Raw genomic sequence first — 19,470 nt, 5'->3', positions numbered from 1 at the left:
AGCAGAGAGTTTCACACTCATGGAGCTGCATGCTAATTCTGACTTTACACCAGCATAATGAGAGTGCATGGGATTTCCTCTCTGCAGTGTCTTAACATGTGGAACAGTCACATTTGTAAAGCTAACATGGCTTTAACATGAGACACAGGATAAAGCTAAATGTCTGACACGTGGGAAACGCACAAAACAAGTCATCTAGTCTGTTGGAAAGACAAACTACAGCTACAATTCCAAAAAAGTCTGGGCAGTGTGTAAAATGTAAATACAAACAGAATGCAATAATCTACAGATCTTATCAACCCATATTTTATTCTCAAGTTTACCATTGTGTAGCATCCCTCTTCTTTTAACAACAGTCTGCAAACGTCTGGGGATGTGCAGTGCCCAGTTGCTGGAGTTTTGGGAGAGGAATGCTGTCCCATTCCTGTCTGATGAAGTCAACAGTCCTGGGTCTTTGCAGGGTTTTTCCTTTTATGATGCTCCAAATGTTTTCTATTGGTGAAAGTTCTAGACTTCAGGCAGGCCAATTCAGGACCTGGACTCTTTTCCTGTGAAGCCATGCTGTTGTGATGGATGTAATAAGTCGTTTAGCATTGTCTTGTACATGCCATAGGCACTAATGCAACCCCATACCATCAGAGATGCAGGCTTTAAAACTGAACTGAAGATTTTGAACTGTGCACTGTTTGTGGTTTCCTAGAATTTCAAATTTTGATTCATGTGACCACAAAACAGTTTTCCATTTGCCCTCAGTCCATCTTAAATGAGCTTTGGCCCAGTCATAACTGTCATTCTTACAAATTAAAGTGGGCTTAAAGTAAAGTGAAACCAAAATATTACATGTAAAGTAAGAAAAATTTATGTTTTAAAGAATAATCTATAACCCTTCCGTTATCCTGTACAATAAAGAACAGCTGATGAAGTATATTTATTGCAGGACAAGTTTATTACACCACATTAATTACCCAAAATCAATGTGTATTGCGCTACGCATCATATCGTGGCCTCTGTATCACGATATGTATTATATCTTGGCTTCTTTATCGCAATACTTTCATATCTTGGCCTCTTTGTCACGATATGTATTATATCTTGGCTTCTTTATCGCAATACTTTCATATCTTGGCCTCTTTGTCACGATATGTATCATATCTTGGCCTCTGTATTGCACTACATATAATATCGTGGCCTCTGTATCACAATATGTATCATATTGTGGCCTCTCTATCGTGGATTGTATTGTATTGTGGCCTCTGCATCAGGATACGTATCATGTCGTGGTCTCTGTATCATGATATGTATTATATCTTGGCCTCTTTATCGCAATACTTGCATATCTTGGCCTCATTATCACGATACAAATCATATCTTGGCCTCTGTATTGCGCTACGTTTAATATCGTGGCCTCTGTATCGCAATATGTATCGTTTCGTGGCCTCTGTATTGGAATATGTATCATATCGTGGCCTCTGTTTCACGATAAGTGTCATATCATGGCCTCTGTATCGCGATACGTGTCATATCGTGGCCTTTGTATCGGGATATGTATCATATCTTGGCCTCTGTATTGCGATATGTATCGTATTGTGGCCTCTGAATCGGGATATGTATCATATCGTGGTCTATGTATCGTGATATGCAACATAACCTGGCCTCTGTATCGGGATATGTATCATATCGTGGCCTCTGTATCATGATATGTATCGTGAAGCTGGTTGAAATAACCAGCCCTAATTAGTCCTTGGAGTCTCGGACTAGTAAAAATGTAACGCAAATCTCCTAATTGGCTGACTTTGAGGTTATAAATCAGCTGTACTGCTTGTTCTTCATGCTCTTGTTCAGCATCTTTAATTCTTGCAGACTCCCACTGACCTTTTCAACTTTACACAGCATTTACAGCAGCGTAAGTTCTTTCTGGGTGCAGCTGATGATCTTGTTTCCCATTCATACTTGAATTCTACAATCAGCTTGAATTAGATGAGACTGAATCAAATCGTTCTACATTCTAGAGAGCATCAGTGAATCAGACCATAGCCTTTCCACAAGATTTGAATTGAATCCCCTTGAAAAGGAAAGATTTACACGATAAAATCTCATGTTTAACCCTCAACAGATTATAACATTGATGATTTTAGTAAAAAGAGAACATAGAGCATGGCTCAATAAAGTATACATTTCAAACTGGTGCACTGCACCCATATATTATGCTTCCTGAGGACAATCATCAGCCACTGTGTAAGCCTCCTCATCAAACAGTGACAGCGGAGGATGTACAGTTCATCCTGCAGCATCTAAGAGAAATCAACCTGCCAAACACAATGATGAGGCACTTCTACACCTCCATCAACGAAACCACCCTCTCCTCCATCAGTCTAGGACACTGCTGCTGCTGAGGACAAGGGCAGGCTGCAGAAATATCATCCGCTCTGCAGAGAGGCTGATTGGCTGCAATCTGCTGTCTCTGCATGAGCTGAACACCTCCAGGACCCAGAGGCGTGAAGGTAGGAATGTGGACAAACCCTCTCTACCTCTATGCTCACACACATGCTGTTTGTGACTGTCACTTCAGGGTCTACCAGGACAGGGTGACAATTCTGTTTGTTACTGTTCCTATTTCACTCATTTAATGTCTTTTATATTTAGTATTTAAGCTTTAATGGGAGCCAAGCTGCAGAAGTTTTCCACACAGTTTTACTGGGGTGACAAAAGAAATCTTGAATATGTGCTGAAATACTCCCACGCTCCTGAGTCAAAAGTTTGAGGGATAGTTTTCTCGCTCTCCTGGGGGATTCATGATTCCTCTGGATGCAGCCAAAGTTATTCAACAATGTAGCTTCACAAATTCATGAGAATGATGCAGGTATTATTGATGATTTAGTCCAGCCTTAGTGTGAGTTTGTTAAATCACATTTCCACCTGAAGATGAGAGCTTTGCCTACCTGAGTGTGCAGGCTGGATCCCTGCAGGACTGTCACCTGGTTACCACAGCTGGCCCACACCGAGTCCTCCAGTGTCAGCAGACAGCAGACTGGCTCCAAACCCAGAGGCGCCATTCTGCAGGAGTCCACATCCCACAGTCTCTCTGATAGACCGAGGGGAAAAATGAGTTATTGAACACTTAGTTACTGATGCAGTGTGATACTCTGAATGCTGACCACAGTCTCTTTACTCACCTCCAGGCTTCCTGTGGTACACCGCTACTTTGCCATTGGCCAGGCCGGCAAAGAGGAACGACTGTGAGTGTTTGAGGCAGAGGACGGGGCAGCTGTCGGGGTTCACCAGGGTCAGAAGACACTGGACAGCTGTGTCCACGCTGCTGTAAACATGGATACTGAGGAGAAAAGGAGGCAAAAGTCAAATACTGCCCATCACATAAAAGACACGACTGAAGCAGGAGACCAGCACATGCAGAGCATGTGTTTTAAAGGGGAATTCTGGTAAACTTTAGGAGAATTTTAAAGTTCTTGTTGGCTTTTATGCCTTTATCAGACAGGCCACATAAATAGGTATCTGTGGAAAGAGAGGGGGGATGAGCCTCAGGTTAGAACTGAACCTGGGCTGCCAGCTTGGAGGACTCCAGCGGCCACTAATGGGGAGAAACCGCCCAGTGGAGTTCATGCATTTAGTTTAAAAACACTAAATGCATGAAAGAGTTCTGAAGAAATTGGCCCTGTTTCCTACAGGATTTTAGAAGACTGTGGTGGGGGGATTGAATGTGTTGAAATGTGTTTTTAAGGTTGACATGACCGTTAAATGGTAAAATAAAGAAAAAAGTGCCACAGGGTTCATCTTGTTAATGCCATTACTCCATAAATCTTCAGGATGAAGAATGTTTTCTATTCATATATTTTGGCTGGGGTGGCATGAAATTTTTCAAATTTTAAAGAGCGACTTGACAGCAAAAAGGTTGAGAAATGCTGATATAAAAACTAAAATGCAGAGCATGTGTATTAGGATTTTTAAAATTTAATTGAGATATTTGAGTAAAAAGATTCAGCATGTTCCATCTTTAAAAAAGTTAGTTTATGTGTATTTTGTCAGATCAACATACAATAAACAGACAGTACCAGATAAATAAAACATGTTATGATTGTTGATGGAGATCGGAGTTTTCTCCTCTTAAAAGTGCCTGACCTGCCATCCTGCAGGCCCACACAGATGATGTTTCCGATCTTCGCTGCCGTTTGTGTTTTCTCCACCTCCGTCTCCTCTATGAAGGCACTCGGCTCCTTCACGTACTCCAAACAGAGGACCGGGGCCCTCAGAGGGACGGTCTTCACCAGACGGGGAGCGGCTCGGTTCAGAGAGAAGATCTCCACCTCTCCGCTGTGGTTGGAGCTGCTTCCTCCACCAGCAACCTGATCCAACAGAGAGAACACTACATTACTATAAATTACAATTAATCCAATGTAGAACTTCTTACAAGGTTTTTATGGTTATCTACAGTGTATATGAAAAGTTTGGATCTGGTTAAAAGCCTTGCCATAGCACTAAAACTGCTCTGTCAACAGCTGCCTTTGACACCATTAATCAAATCACCTTCTTGTCAATTTTGGAAAATCTTGAAGTAATTTAAGTAGTTTCAGTCTGAATTGATGGATAAGAGCTACTCTATTCGTGGTGTCCCTCAGGGCTCTGTTTTTGGCCCCATCCTTTTTATCTATTTTTCAAAAACACAAGACGTCATTTCACATTTTTGATGTTTCAATCTGCATACCTCTAAAATTCCAAAGTTCATTGCTTCACTTGCTCAAACGTCCAAAAGGCAATAAAAAACTGACGCACTTTAACGTCCTCAACTTCAGTGTAAACCAAAGCTGAAGTCCAGAGCAGAGGGTGCCTTTTCGTTAAAAATGCCACTTCATAAAGTTTATTTACTAAACAACAAACCAACATTTTCATTTCATGGATGAATTTTTCATAATGAGGGAGAAAAGCTGCAAGCTGGCACAAACCAGGAGGGCCACTTTTAACCACTTTTCTCCCTCATTATGTGAAATTCATCCACGAAACTACAATTCTGGTTTACGGTTTAGTAAATGCACCTTACTAGGGGATGTTTTTGATGACCAGAAGTGACAATTTAAAACAAAAAGAAAGCCATCGGTGCAAGCAGTGCGTCTCTGCTTCACCTGGAAATGTCTAGTGTAGAAATGCATGATACTGGAGTAGGGCTGAACGATTTGGGAAAATAATCTAATTGCAATTTTTTTACCCAGTATTGCGATTGCGATTTAATATGCGATTATTTCTTAAGTTCCTCATCTCATGTATTGTCCAACAAAAACAAGCAAGAATTCATTCTATACTATAACCAACACCATATTAGATTAAACTAGGGCTAAAATATTTTGAAAAAATAGCTAGTTGTGATGATTTCGACTCATTTTGCAAACTGAATATGAACTGGTGTATTAAAGAGAGTGATAATTTTAATATAATTCTCATATTTAACAGGAAAAACATACAAAAACGAAGAAAATAGGATTTTTTGTACACAATTCTAAATATATGCCACTAAAATGATTGCATGAGTCATGCTGATATCCAATAAGCCAGTATTTCCAACTACTGTGCAAAGAATGCTGAGTCAAGCAAAGCTGTGAGAGGAGAGGGGAAGTCTGTTAGTTGTTTGATGGTTTGGGTTTCCTATCAAATGTTCAGGGTTTAGGGTGGGCGTCCTTGGGTGTGTGGTGTCCTAGGCAACCACCTACATCTGATAGTATAGCTGTGCCTTTTGCTGATATTCAGCACTGACACATGATTTATGCTGCAAATATGCAGGGCAGATGTATCAGCTGTGAAAGTCAGCAGAAATGTTCATATCTGCTGACACTGGTATGCCAACAATATCATGTATTCTGAGTCTAGTGGGGCTGACGCAGCACAGCACTCTAGTATTATGTGATTTTTAATCACATGTTGGCTATGTGTATGTCCATCTCCATTTTCTACACTGCTTTTCCCGTTGGGAGGCCTGGAGCCTATCTCAGTTTTCCCTGAGCGAGAGGTGGGGTACACCCTGGACTGGTCGCCAACGTTATGAGACAGACAACCAGATTCACACTTATGGCTAATTTAGAGTCAACAATTAACCTAACGAGCATGTCTTTAGTGATGTGAGGAAGACAGAGTACCCGGAAAGAACCCACACATGCATAGTGAGAACATGCAAACTCAGGCAGGACAATTTCAGGACGATTTAGAGGTGTCAGAAACTGGATGCTACCCAATCTGAACTCATAGTGAATAAAAAAAGATGTTATAGCTTGCAGCAGAACCGCAAATTAGTTCCATGATAAATGATGTTCAAATTTCCTTCCTCTTAATGTTGTGCAGCACTTTGGTCAGCCTGGGTCGCTTTATATTATGATATAGAAAGCTGACTTATAGGGACATAAAGAAAAGAACTAAAAGGGTGTGAATAATCAAGAATTAATAAGTTGTTCTTGATTTACATGTAGAGACAAAGATAAGCTCTAAAATGTCTGATCTGGCGCATTGTGCTCAAGGTTATCTGAGGAATATTGATGATTAAATCAGAGTTAGAACAAGATAAGAGGAGGGGACAGATACTGTTTTTATATAAACCCCCTGATCTGATAAAGACTATTATTATATACTGAGAGTGAGTGACATTTTTGTGATTGAAAAAGAGGAGACGCTAAATTTGGAGTTATTACAACTTTAGCACAAAGATTAGGCTGTTATTTCAGGGTGACAAACAGGCTTTAGAAGTAAGAATGATTAAGTTTTAATCCGTTAGTCCGTTTGTTTCCTCAGAGGCGGACGTTGTGCCGTTAGCAGTCCTGCAGAGAGCTATACTCACCCAGAGGTAACCCTGAGGTAAAGACGTGCTGGCAGTGCAGAAACCAAGCAGACTGGACTGAGACGGACTGTGGAGAGCCGCCTCCAGCTACAAACACAGAGAGAGAAGGAGACAGTCTGAATGTACAGCAGGACACCCACATAGTTCATTTTCACTAGAACACAGTAGGGGAAATAAAATATGCTCTGAAAACAGATGTATGAAAATGTTTTGAAAAACTGTGCAGCAAGTAAATCAGAGCAAAAATAATGGGGCAGATTGTCAGACAGGAAATGAGAGAAAGGATGGGGAGAATGTGCAACGAAAAAAGATGTCACTTCATTATGTGCAACTATTGAACTGTTTTTAATGCAGCCAATCAGCCTATTACACGGGCTGCACCCTGTGCATTTAGGAATATGGACATGGTCAAGATGATGGGCTGAAGGTCTTATTGTCTTATTATCAGCTCCAACCGGTCTCCTCATTCTCCTCTGACCTCTGCTATCACCAGGCGGTTTTGGCCCAGAGAACTGACCCTCGCTGGATATTCCTCTTTCCTCCTGAGACGTTTGTGATGGTGTTATTATCCCACTAGATCAGCAGTTTGTGAAACACTCAGACCAACAACCACAGCAGGTTCAAGGTCACTGAAGCCTAGTCCAGACATGCTGGCTGGTATTTATGAAAACAGGGGCTTTGCTGTGAGTTTTGGCATTCCATATTTCTATCCAAATGGTGTGATGGCTCCCATAGGGTGGCTGCTCCATGATGTGGTTTTGGGCTGAGTCCAACTGAGCCACCAGACACGTTCCGTCATGATATCTCGTGGGCCTGGCTCGAGGGGGCGCCCTGGTTTCCCTATTCCAGTTAAGGTGACTTCCGTCCATGGATTCCAAATCATGAGGGCTTTCTTGAATCACTCTTTGTCTGACTCCTCCCCTGGGGACCAGTTTGCCTTGGGAGACCCTTCCATGGACTAATGCGCTCAACAACACTGCTCTCGGGTTCATTGAGACACACAAACGGTTCTTGGAGGGTTCTCGAAGTAGAGCTGCTACTCCTTTGCATCGAAAGAAATAAAGTTGAGGAGATTCAGGCATCTGAGAGGATGCCTCCTGGTCGCCTCCCTGTGGAGGTCTTCAGGATACTACCAACTGGTTGGAGACCTCGGGGGCAGACTCAGAATACAAAACCCATCACCACTATAAGGTGGCGGTTCTCAGAGGGATCTTGGGGTAAAGCCGCTGCTCTTTTGCATTGAAAGGAACCAGCTGAGGAGATTGAGGCATTGGAGAAGATGCCTCCTGGTCGCCTCCCAGTGGAGGTCTTCTTGGCATGTCCAACTGGAGGAGACGAGGCAGACCCAGAACCCGCTGCAGTGATTATAAATCCCATCTGACCTGGGAATGCCTCAGAATCCCTCAGGAGGAACTGGTAAATGTTGATGCGTTGACTTACTTTAGCCTGCCGCCTACAAAGGCCAGTTTTTTCCTAAACAGGCCCTTTGGAGGCCGAACTTTCAAATAAACTAAAGAAATTCTCTATAATGTTTTATTTTTAACTCGAATTTTCATATTTCTATTCTGTTTTCATATTTTAATGTTTTCATTATTGAGTCCCATTTTATAACTACATTTCTTTATTCCCAATATTATATTTTATTCTTTTTTTATATTTTTATTGTTCATTCTCATTTTTATCAAGAATCGAATGATAGATATATGTTTAACATAAATTAATGCCAACAATGATTAACAGGTGGATTTCTAAAAATGAAACATAAAGTCATTCCCAATTAAATTGATTCAGTCTCAGTTGTTTTTGGAGTTGTTTTAATAGCTGTAGGGAGTTTATCAAAAAAATCAAAATATAAATTTAAAAAAATCCCAAAATAATGAAACTTCTTTTCCTCTAGAATTTTTCCTCTGCGCATATTTTGAATTTGATCATGTTCTAGGGGCCAGTTGGGGAGATATGAGGGCCTGATGTGGCCCCTGTTGATGATCACTGTCCCACCATCTTCTATTGTTTACAGCCATACAGGCAAGCTTCAACTAAACTATAACTACTGCCGCTTTCTCCTCAAATGATGATGATTGGTTTGGTCATTCTCTCAGCCTGATGACTGACATTAAATCGGGACAGTGTTTCAGCTTTGCAAAGCTAGTATAAAGGTCTTCTGAAGCATAATTTCTGCCTTTTATTATTAATTTTGGAAACATAATCTCACTGAGGATGCCTAGGCTTCAATGAGGCCGTTGTTTTTTACTCATGTACACGTTCAAATATCCTCATATTTGCTTAAAGATAGGCTGTAGTCTTCTGTGTATGGACTGATCTTTTTCTTCATGAGTTTATTTGATGAGTAATTCATAGGAACATTCAGTGAACTATGAGCAGCAGCCGCATCATCCCACAGTACTTGGAAAATGAACAGAAACAGAGCTGATGATGCTGATCTGTCCTGGGGAGTCATAAAAGACTTCTTTAAAAATTTGTGATGGTCTTGATTTCATCATCAGCTAATGCTCTTTCACGCTTTGTTTCTCTAAAATATATTTTTATGTTGAATTGTTGCAGCCTCCTCTGCTCAGCCTCAGTCTGATGTAATTATCATCCCTGTGGTACTCAAGTACACGGCTGATCATTGACCTGGATACCAAACCAATGTCACCGCTTCAATCTCAAAGAATATAATAAAGAAAAGAGTGCCTACACTCTTACTCGATTGTTTCCTTTTGTGCGTCAGTAGCCGGCAGCAGCAGGTCTCACCTTCAGAGTGTGTGTCTTAGCGGAGAAAACAGGAAGTTTGCAGGTCAGCAGAGGAAAACTGAACGGGGATTTTGTCTTGGTTTCTTCTTCAGCACATTCCCAGCCCGGAGTGTTTTCCTGTCCTGAAATTAAAAAAAAAAACAAAACAAAAAAAAAAAAAAAAACATCCATTATTCAGAGAAAGACAATCAGCCGTTGCAAACAGATACGATATTTTTTAAACAGCTGTTAAGACAGAAAAACAGCAACAAAAAAAAAAAAAAAAAGGCTGACAAAATGAAGCAGGCTAAAAGAAGAACACATCATGGAACCATCTACAGAAATTCAAGAACAGATGAGACACAAAGTCACTGACATCATCAGTCTGGAAAGGGTTACATAGACACTTCTAAGGCTTTGGGACTCCAGCAAACCACACTGACAGCCGTTATACACAAATAGGGAAAACTTGGAATGGCTGGGCCACCAAAATGACTCCAAGAGCACATGGACGACTCATCCAGGAGGTCGCAGAAGAACCCAGAACCACATCCAAAGAACTGTAGGCCTCACTGACTCAGTTAAAGTCATAGTTCGTGATTCAGCAACCAGAAAGAGACTGAACAACAATGGCATCATGGGAGAGTTCCAAGGCCAAAACCACCGCTGAGCAAAAAGAACAAAAAGGCTCATCTCATATTTGACTAAAAACATCCTGATGATCCCCAAGACTTCTGGGAAAATATTCTGAGGTCTGAAGGGACAAAATATGAACTTATTGTTCCATCTTGAGAAAAACTAATAGCATTCCATCAAAAGAACATCAGACCAACTCTCAAACATAGTGGTGGTAGTATGATGGTCTGGGGCTGCTTTGCTACTTCAGGACCTGGACCACTAGAACCATGAATTCTGCTCTCTACCAGAAAATCCTGAAAGAAAATGTTCAAAAAACTTCACAGGCATGTTTTGGGGACCTCTGAGACCGATATAAACTCGTCTTAATATGTCCCCTTTAACTTTGCTACTTCATATCCCATCATCCCCAACACTAAGCAGCATTAACCCACTATTCTAACTTTATTTTACTGTGTTTAAATATTCTGAGCGCTGTACTTACTCTGTGCTATCTTGGCGAGGTGGAGCCGGTTCACCCAGGAGATTTTACTGAGAGGACTGGGAGTGTTAAAGACCACCATGATGCTGACAGGACGACCAGACCTGAAGGAGAGCAGAACATTAGACATGAAACTGAAGCTCTATCCTCCCTGACTCTGTCTTTATCGAACCTTCCGACACTCACTTATCCGGTTTTCCCGGCACGGACAGACGAAGGCGACACTTGTTGGCGTTTTGGATCTCCTCCTCCTTCAGACGGATGAGTCTCTGCAGAGCCAGACACCAGTCCTGAGACACCGTGGTGTTCAGATTCTGGAGAGACACAAAACATGCCGAGATTAGCCTGTCTCAGATCAAATAAGGAGACTTGGAGCTTCTCTGATCCTTTTACATGTTTCAGGTGTGAACATGAAGACTGGTTAACTCTTTTGATACTGGTGCAGCTTTAGAAGGTTCCAGAAAACGTTAGAGAAAGAACCCCCAGAGAGACAGACCTTTTTCACCAGTACGAGTCTTTTCTTTGAAGCAGACAGCTTTGTATTGCTCTCTTCAAAGACTCCAAGCTCTCATTGAAAAATGCAGTGATTTAACCTTGCTAGATCTGCTGATCTGGGGCTGCTTTTAATGGAAAGTTTGTTTTTGTTGCAAAAGTTTTTTACCTTTCCATTCAGACTATTATACTTTCACTAATCTATTGAGGTAAAAGAAAACAAAAACTTTTGTTTTCCAAGGTTTAAATGGCTTCTTTTATCAGTCAGATTTAGCAGATTTGAAGAGAGGACTGCAACAGCTGTTTCAGTTTTTAAAAGAGATCTTTCTTTTATTTTCAGATTGAATTGTGAGCTTTTATGCCTTCATTATAGAGGAGGATAAAGCCAAGAACAGCGACAAAAGAAAGTGAAATTATATGCAGAAAAGTGTGGAGGCTCAAAGGTGGAACCTGGTCCTACTTTGGGAGCTAAAGGCTAACTACAGAGGAGGGCGGAGGTGCTGGTGTATTCTAGTTAATAACTACAAGAAATTGGGTGTGAACAGCCCTTTGCAAGTCCAGCCACAAATTCACTATTAGACTGAGGTCTGGGCTTTGACTTGGCCACTCCAGAACATTCCCCTTGTTGTCTTTAAACCATTTCTGTGTAGCTTTCTCTAGATGCTTTGGCTCATTGTCTGACTGGAGAATAAATCTTCTACCAAGCTGTAGTTCTCTTGCAGACTGAATAAGATTGTCCTCAAGAAATAATTTTACCCTCCACCTTTACAAGCCTCCAGGCCTGGCTGCTCAGAAGCATCCCCACAGCATGATGCTGCCACCACCGTGCTCCTCAGTGGGGATGGTGTGTTTGGCGTCTCCATTTTGGTCTCATCAGACTAAAGAACTTTCTTCCTCTTGACCATGGAGTCTCCCACATGCCTTTTGGTGAACTCTAGTCCAGATTGAATCTCAGTTTTCTTCAACAGTGTCTTTCTCTTCTCCACTCTCCCATAAAGCTCTGACTGGTGAAGAACCCGGCCAACAGTTGTTGTCTGCAGAGTCTCTCCCATTGCAGCTGCTGAAGCTTGGAACTCCTTCAGAGTAGTCATAGGTGTCTTGGTGTCCTCTCTCACTAGTCTCCTTCTTGCACGCCCACTCAGTTTGTGAGGACGGTCTGATCTAGGCAGATTTACACATGTGACATATTCCTTCATTTCTTCATGATGGATTTAACCGAACTCTGGGGGATGTTCAGAGAATGGGAATGTTTTTTTTAATCCATCCCCTAACTTAAGACTTTCAATAACATTTTATCTGAGTCGCTTGGAGTGTTCTTTTGTTTTCATGGTGTAATGGTAGCCAGGATTACTGATTAACCGGGGACTGAACCTTACAGACACAGGTGTCTTTATTCTACAATCACTGAGACACATTCACTGACCTCAGGTGATCCTCATTTCACTAATAGTGCGACTACTCGCACTAACTGTCTGGACCTCTGTTGGCTTAGGTCAGTCACTTTAAAGGGGGTAAATACTTTTATATGCACTGTATTTAGCTCTTGCATTTGGTGAATACCATGCCCCTGTTTGCTATCTGGTCAGAGGCAGGACTAGGCGGGACATAGTGTGATGTCATGTGCAAAAGGTCTTCACTCTCATATGGTTGAGGCTACATAACCACTTGGATTTCATCTAACTCTTAAGGGTTCTTGATGTCATGAAAAATTTCTTTCTTAGTGGGAAATCCTTTTTGCAATGCTGAAAGACACCTAGGGTAACAATCAGTGCTAAAAAGAGACCCTATTAGGGAGTATACTTTCATGGCATGCAAGGTAGTAAATTTTGTGTCTGTCATCTAAAATGATCTGCAGGATAGTATCATAACATATTTGTTTGTTAAAAGTTATTTTGAGCCAAAATGTAAGCCGTAGGGTTTAGGTTTCTGAAGCTTGAATCCATCCTTAACACTCTCTGAGAAAGATGGAAATACTTGGGCGCTGGTTAATCTGCGGTTAAATCATGCGTACCATGCACAGCTGCCCAAGGTTTGACTCCCATGCTGGCTGTTTACCAAAAGTCACGCCAAACTCTTTCAACCTTGTTTCAGACTCTACCCAGTGTCCTTTTATGTCCTCTCCATAAAGGCAGAAAAAGCCTGAAGTAAAATCATTTAAAAATGGAAATTAAAACGAGTGTATGGAAAAAAACTGATTATGAAGCAGCCTGCTCCCGCAACTTAAACACAATGGTTCTGCTTTAATAAAAACATGAAGCAAACAACTAAAAGATAACTTCTAAAGCTTATTTAACTTCCTGTCACTCAGACAAAACATTAATGCAGTCACTGCGCACTGATAAAAACATAAATAATAAGAGTTGTTTTGCAGCCTTTAAAATTTGAGGAAAATGCTGTTAACCATGCATAGTTATACAATTTTACAATGATGATAATGAGGTGATAAGTGTTAAAATAAAACTACATACTATTCATAAGTCAACGATTTTTTTTGTCTTTTTTCTCTTCCTAATGTTTAAAGCAATACCAGTGTTAACATCATTTCCCCCTGGCCCTCAAATGAATCCAATAAACTACTTTGTCATCAATAAACTAGCATTAATAATCAGAAGACAGCTTGAGCCTTAAAGACCTGCAACCAAATTATTAAAAACATGAGTATAATGCTCAATACACTCAATTAAACAGGTAAAATCTGCACATACTGAGTGAAAAAGCATGACTTGTTTCCATTAAATATGAGAGTTCCGACTTTTGCGGTGTGTAATGCTCATTATACCATAACATGAGGATGCAGTTAAGCGTGCAGCCTTGCTGTTACCTGGTAGGTCCCATGCAACGTGCTGACCAGCACTGACACCTCCTCCACCACACCGAGGTCATGCTGCAGCTCCTCCAGCTCCTGGTAGAGACGAGGAGGACCCAGGAACACTTTACCTGGGACACAGAGAGAGGATGCATCAAAGTTTATAACTGGGGTATTGTGACAAAGGTTTGGTTTCTCTTCTCAAAAATCCTGATAGACATTTTTTATCACCATTCAGCTAAAACAACAGCCCTTTTATGGATTAATGATTGTTTGTCTAAATGTCTGCATGCTTGTATTTGTGGGTCACCATGTTTTTAAAGGTCTGACGATGAGTTGTGTATTCACCCGTGGTGCTAGAGGTGGAGTTGTGCCTCCTGACGGTGATCACCCCCTCTCTGTTCTGCAGACTGTCCTGTCCCACCTCCACCACCTGAGTCTGCAGCAGGGGGGCGCACCACTTCACCGTGTACTTGGGACCCACAGGGACCAGGCTGCTGATGTCAGGGGGACCCCTGGTGGAGGAAGACATTCAGCATGATCATCACATGTATGAAACAGCTGATATGCATTTCCATTCTACTTTTAGAAGATTTAATCCATGATGCATTGGTCCAAACTATCCCAGTTTAATGTTCTCTGAATAAGGCACATTAAAGAGACTTTTCAAAGGTTTTTGTTTTTTTTTTACTTCAAGTGGTGGTTTTCTTTTTGCTGAAAAGCTCAGCTCTTACATCTCTGTACCACCAGCTCACTGATGTTATAACCTCTAAGCCCATAAATTTGTATGTTATTAAATCCCTTCAGGAACTAAAGGGATGTTTTCTATTTAAAGCTGCATTTGTACCCCTGCTTTGCTTCAATCTTACAACAATGGAACTGCAAAGATAACCCTCCTCAGCCATGAAAACAATAAACACTGCTAACAAGGTATTAATCTTCTTCCTGTCTTCATGCTCAGTCTTGCATTTGATTTAACGTACTATAATACTCTAAGGAGAAAACTGTAGAAATGTTTAAATGATATTTTACAGATAATAAAGATCTCTCAGTGCAGGTAAACAGAGGAGAGCGGGTTCTTACTTCAGGTTGACGTTTGCACAGATCAGCGTGTCGTTGAGGAGGAAGACTTTTCTCTCCTTTGACTTGAGAACTTGTCCTTTGTCTCCGTAAACGATTTCAGTCAGCAGCTCACACTGAATCAGCTGCCTCTGCTCTGAGTTCAACAGCTGCAACACAAACAAGTTCACGATTAATGGGAGATCCTGCACACTTCATACATGTTTAAATTAATTCACAGAAATCAGGAGAAGAAAATCTACGCAGCCTTTTTAAGAGTTTTCTAGTCCGATAAAAATTCATGGTTCAGGATCTTCATCGGGGCACGCAGATAGTCAAGTGGATTTAGGTGCTCCCGATGAAAGCGGGCGGCCCAGGTTTGAATCCAGCCTGTGGCCCTTTGCTGCATGTCCCTCCCCACTCTCATCCTTGTTTCCTAATCTATCCACTATCAAATAAAGGCACAAAACGCCCAAAAATAAAAGTAAAAAAAAAATATATATATATATATATATATGAATATAAAAAGTAAAGGAGGTGCATTTTAAAGAAAAATACTATCCAAAAGTCATTTTTTAACAATTTCAAGGGTTCTAAAAGATGTCCAGATGCACTTCTGCATTCATTAGCTTGATACTAACACATAATGGAAATTGCCTTCAATGGGCTAACAGAATTAGCATTGCTGATTGCTAATTTTAACTCATGAAACAATCTAATTAACTTGAAAGGAAAAATAGATTATCTCACTGATTGTTCACATGAATGGTGTCAATAAAGTGTGTCATTTTTGAAGTTTAGACAAAGGAGGGTAGTTTCTCATCACCTTAGCTGTGTCTGCTTCCTTCTTTGCCGGTCAGCAAACTTCTTTAAAGGTCACATTTTATTCAAAATACACTTTTCCAGGCCTTTTTAACAAAAATATGTGCCCTGGTCTGTCAATAATCCCCTCAAGAATCTGAACGCCCCTTTCTCTCCACCTTTCAGAAAATGTGTGCTGAAACAATCCGTTGTCAGATTTTCCCCTCATGATGTCATGCGGGGAGATAGCCCCGCCCCCAGGTTTGCTTCGAAGAAAGTTCTGCCCTCCTCCTTTCAGCTGCCAGCTGAGAGGAGCGTCAGGAAGGCCAAATCCATTTCCGGAGAGGGGTGGAGTCAGGGGCGGAGTCAGACAGCTCAATAACATTTAAAGCCACAGACACAGAAACAGCTCATTCTGAGCAGGGCTGAAACAGAGGGGTTTTTAGACATGGAAATTCAATACTGGAGTGTTTTTCAGCAGCAAACTTCAAAGGCATGTGTTGGGGACCTCTGAGACCAAAACAAACTTGTCCTAAAGGGTTAAAAAATGTGACCTTAAAGCTGTGCTACAGCCATGTTAGACAGTGGTGCTGCATTAAAACCAGTAACTGGTAAAAAATAGTGTTAAATTCTATTCTAAATTTAAATATAGCATCAACAGTCTTTAGTTTTGTTTCATTTTTTAGAAGTCATGACTGAATAATTGAAAAACATTTTACATACCTCTCTTCTTCTTAAAGGCAAGCGTTACATATGTGGAGCTTTGCGCAGGATCCAGCATATATGGGCATCAATACTAACCTGACACACCTGGTAGACTGTGTCTGTCACATTTACGACGGGCCAATCAGAGCGACTAGGCAAAACGAGGGAGTAGACATGCACAGCTCCAGAGCCAACCTCAGCTATACAGGAAAGCTGTGCCATAGCATCTGTACGGTGGAACTTTTCAGTTACGAAAAGCTTCCAGTTCTGTTCTTTGCTCTTTATTGAATAAAGAAATATGGCCCAGTTAAGATAAAACTGCCCCTATTTTATAGCTACATCCGGGCTGACTGCTACACTGGCTGCAGCCATTGCTATTGCCTCACAAAGATACAAAACCCTTCATCTAGCTAACGCTTGTTCTCATCAAACAGCGCTGATCGGACAGAACGGTTTCAGTTTGGCACAAATGTTGGGGATTGGAGCTTTATATCAGCATCTATTAAACCTTAAACAAACATGAGAGAATGTAACGGACATGTCTCCTGTATGTGAAATCGACAGGAGAGATTGGTGGATGAATTGAACCCCAAAAAGAAAACAGTAAAAGATAAAAACAGCCTTATGTAGGGTTGAAAATACTACATTCTCTGTTAACTAAACCCATGATCCAGCTAAGCACATGAGCATGTCTGTGTGTTTTTATCACCTTGTTGAGGTTTCGGTCCCCGACGCTGTGAGCTAACTGCTGGATCTCAGCCTCCTGATCAGCCAGACGTTTCTGTTCGTTCAGTTTCTCCGCCAGCGTCTCCAGCTCAGTGAGAGCGAGCTGCAGCGGGAGCCGGTCAGTGTGAGACTTTGGAGTGTTCTTCAGCATATCCTGATAAAAAAGCAGCACAAAAACAACAATGAGTGTTACAGCAGCTGAGCGTGAAGGAGGGAAAATCATTCATTCATTCGTTATTTACTGCTCGCCTCAATAACTAATAAGAGCAGAAATGTCCTAGCCAGTGGTTTGTATGCTCATCAATCTCAGCACCAGTTAAATGGTTGTCCAATTACATAAAGTCTGCAGCAGGAAAGTTGTGGCAAATATTTTTATCTCGATATATCTGCATCGATGATCAGACTCAGCAGCTCTGCATGCTCTGACAGTTAAATCTGTCACTCAGAGATCATATCTCTACACTTTAAATCATCTTAATGTAAAAGTTTTCTCCATTCAGCTCCAACAGCTGCATCAGCACCTGTCTGTTCCTTCTCAGTGTAATTAACTCTGGTTTCAGACAAATTACATCCATTTTCATCCCCTCTAGCTGTAAAGGAGGGCGTGATGAGAGGAGAATCACACATAATAGCAGCTGTTTGGTGTTGAGGGGGATTTTAAATCCAGTTTTACCTTTGCCTTTTACTTCCTCGTATCACAAACTCCCACACAAAGTTTCTCACCTTTAAATAAAACCAAATAATCCTCCTGACCACCTGTCAAGTTTTACCTCTCTAAAGCATGAACACTTCCTTTATTGAGTTCTTTATCATCTGAACCTCAGTCAGGCTAATATAATCTAACACACTCAACAGAATCAGACTTTTGGTCATGCATTTTCTACAATTTCATTCAAGAACTTATGGCTTACAAAGACACTAGGCCTGGGCAATATGACCTAAATATTATATCACCGTATTATTGTGGTCAACATGTAGTGCCTCTGCTTACTTTCTCTAAAAAACCCTCACCAAATGAGCATAAAAACTGCACTTAAATATTTAAAAAAGCCTGTTATGGTGGTTCCTGCTCCCACCTTCTTATTTTTCCCATCCCAATCACATGATGGAATAGTGGAATGACTCCCATCCCACTATGGGAATCCCATGACCCGTGGGAAAAGTCAGCCTCTACACCTCATTTCCTGGTGTGGGCCTTCACAATAATCTAATCCAATCCAATCCACTTTATTTATATAGCACATTTTAAAAACAATCGAGTTTACCAAAGTGCTGCACAGTAAAATCAAAGAAGTCACAAAGACTGCATAAGTAAACACAATAAGAGGAAAGACATAAAAGCAGGCAAGAACATCAATAAAACAATTAAAATGAAATAAAAACACATAAAAACATATTAAAGCCATAAAAACAACAGGGGTTAAGACCATAAAAGACAGAAATCACACAACTCTCATGCTGAATTAAAAGCTAAAGAATAAAAATGAGTTTTAAGACACGATTTAAAAGTCAGTATGGTGGGGGATGTTTTTATTTTGAGTGGTAGTTCATTCCACAACTTAGGAGCTACCACAGAGAAGGCTCGATCACCTCGGGATTTTAATCGAGTTTTTGGGTTGACGAGGTGAAGGTGATCAGCAGGCGTCAAGGACCGCGAGGGAGTGTAGACATTTAAAAGGTCAGAGATGTACTGGGGTGCTGATCCGTTTAAAGATTTAAAGACAAACAACAAAATTTTAAAATGAACTCTAAAATGGATGGGAAGCCAGTGGAGGGACGCCAGGATTGGGGTGATGTGGTCATGTTTTCGTGTACCTGTTAAAAGACGAGCAGCAGCATTTTGGACTAACTGTAAGCGTGCGAGGGAATCCTGATTAACACCAATGTAGAGAGCGTTACAGTAGTCCAATCGTGTAGAGATAAAAGCATGAATTACTCGCTCAAAGTCGGTAAAAGATAAAACCGATTTAATCTTGGATAAAAGCCTGAGATGATAAAAACTGGATTTAACAGCTGAATTTATTTGTTGATCCAATTTATAATCACTGTCAACCTTTACACCAAGATTTAAAACTGTGGGTTTAAAATAAGGTAAAAGAGGGTCCAGGTCCCTTAGGGGTGCCTCCGGGGCTCCACTTGGGCCAAAAATGATCAGTTCAGTTTTATTTTAGTTAAAATTTAAAAAGCTCAAGGCCATCCAGT

General features: G+C 41.0%; 1 protein-coding gene across 2 annotated transcripts in view; it reads right to left on the bottom strand.

The window, feature by feature from the left end:
* Window positions 1-19,470, bottom strand: part of LOC121517016 (rho guanine nucleotide exchange factor 10-like protein) — a 79,115-nt gene that overhangs the window by 15,749 nt on the left and 43,896 nt on the right. For both annotated transcript variants that reach the window (XM_041798506.1, XM_041798507.1), the window contains 11 exons: window positions 17,252-17,422; window positions 15,061-15,206; window positions 14,326-14,492; window positions 13,993-14,108; window positions 10,866-10,993; window positions 10,683-10,783; window positions 9,584-9,705; window positions 6,830-6,916; window positions 4,135-4,358; window positions 3,174-3,331; window positions 2,940-3,082 (listed from right to left, as the gene is read on the bottom strand). In XM_041798506.1, coding sequence (XP_041654440.1) covers window positions 2,940-3,082; window positions 3,174-3,331; window positions 4,135-4,358; window positions 6,830-6,916; window positions 9,584-9,705; window positions 10,683-10,783; window positions 10,866-10,993; window positions 13,993-14,108; window positions 14,326-14,492; window positions 15,061-15,206; window positions 17,252-17,422 — 1,563 coding nt within the window. The remainder of the gene's footprint in view (window positions 1-2,939; window positions 3,083-3,173; window positions 3,332-4,134; window positions 4,359-6,829; window positions 6,917-9,583; window positions 9,706-10,682; window positions 10,784-10,865; window positions 10,994-13,992; window positions 14,109-14,325; window positions 14,493-15,060; window positions 15,207-17,251; window positions 17,423-19,470) is intronic.

This window comes from Cheilinus undulatus, linkage group 11, assembly GCF_018320785.1.
Source record: "Cheilinus undulatus linkage group 11, ASM1832078v1, whole genome shotgun sequence".
NCBI classification, from domain to species: domain Eukaryota; kingdom Metazoa; phylum Chordata; class Actinopteri; order Labriformes; family Labridae; genus Cheilinus; species Cheilinus undulatus.
Note: the sequence above shows the minus strand (reverse complement) of the source record. Positions and strands in the feature narration are given on the sequence as shown.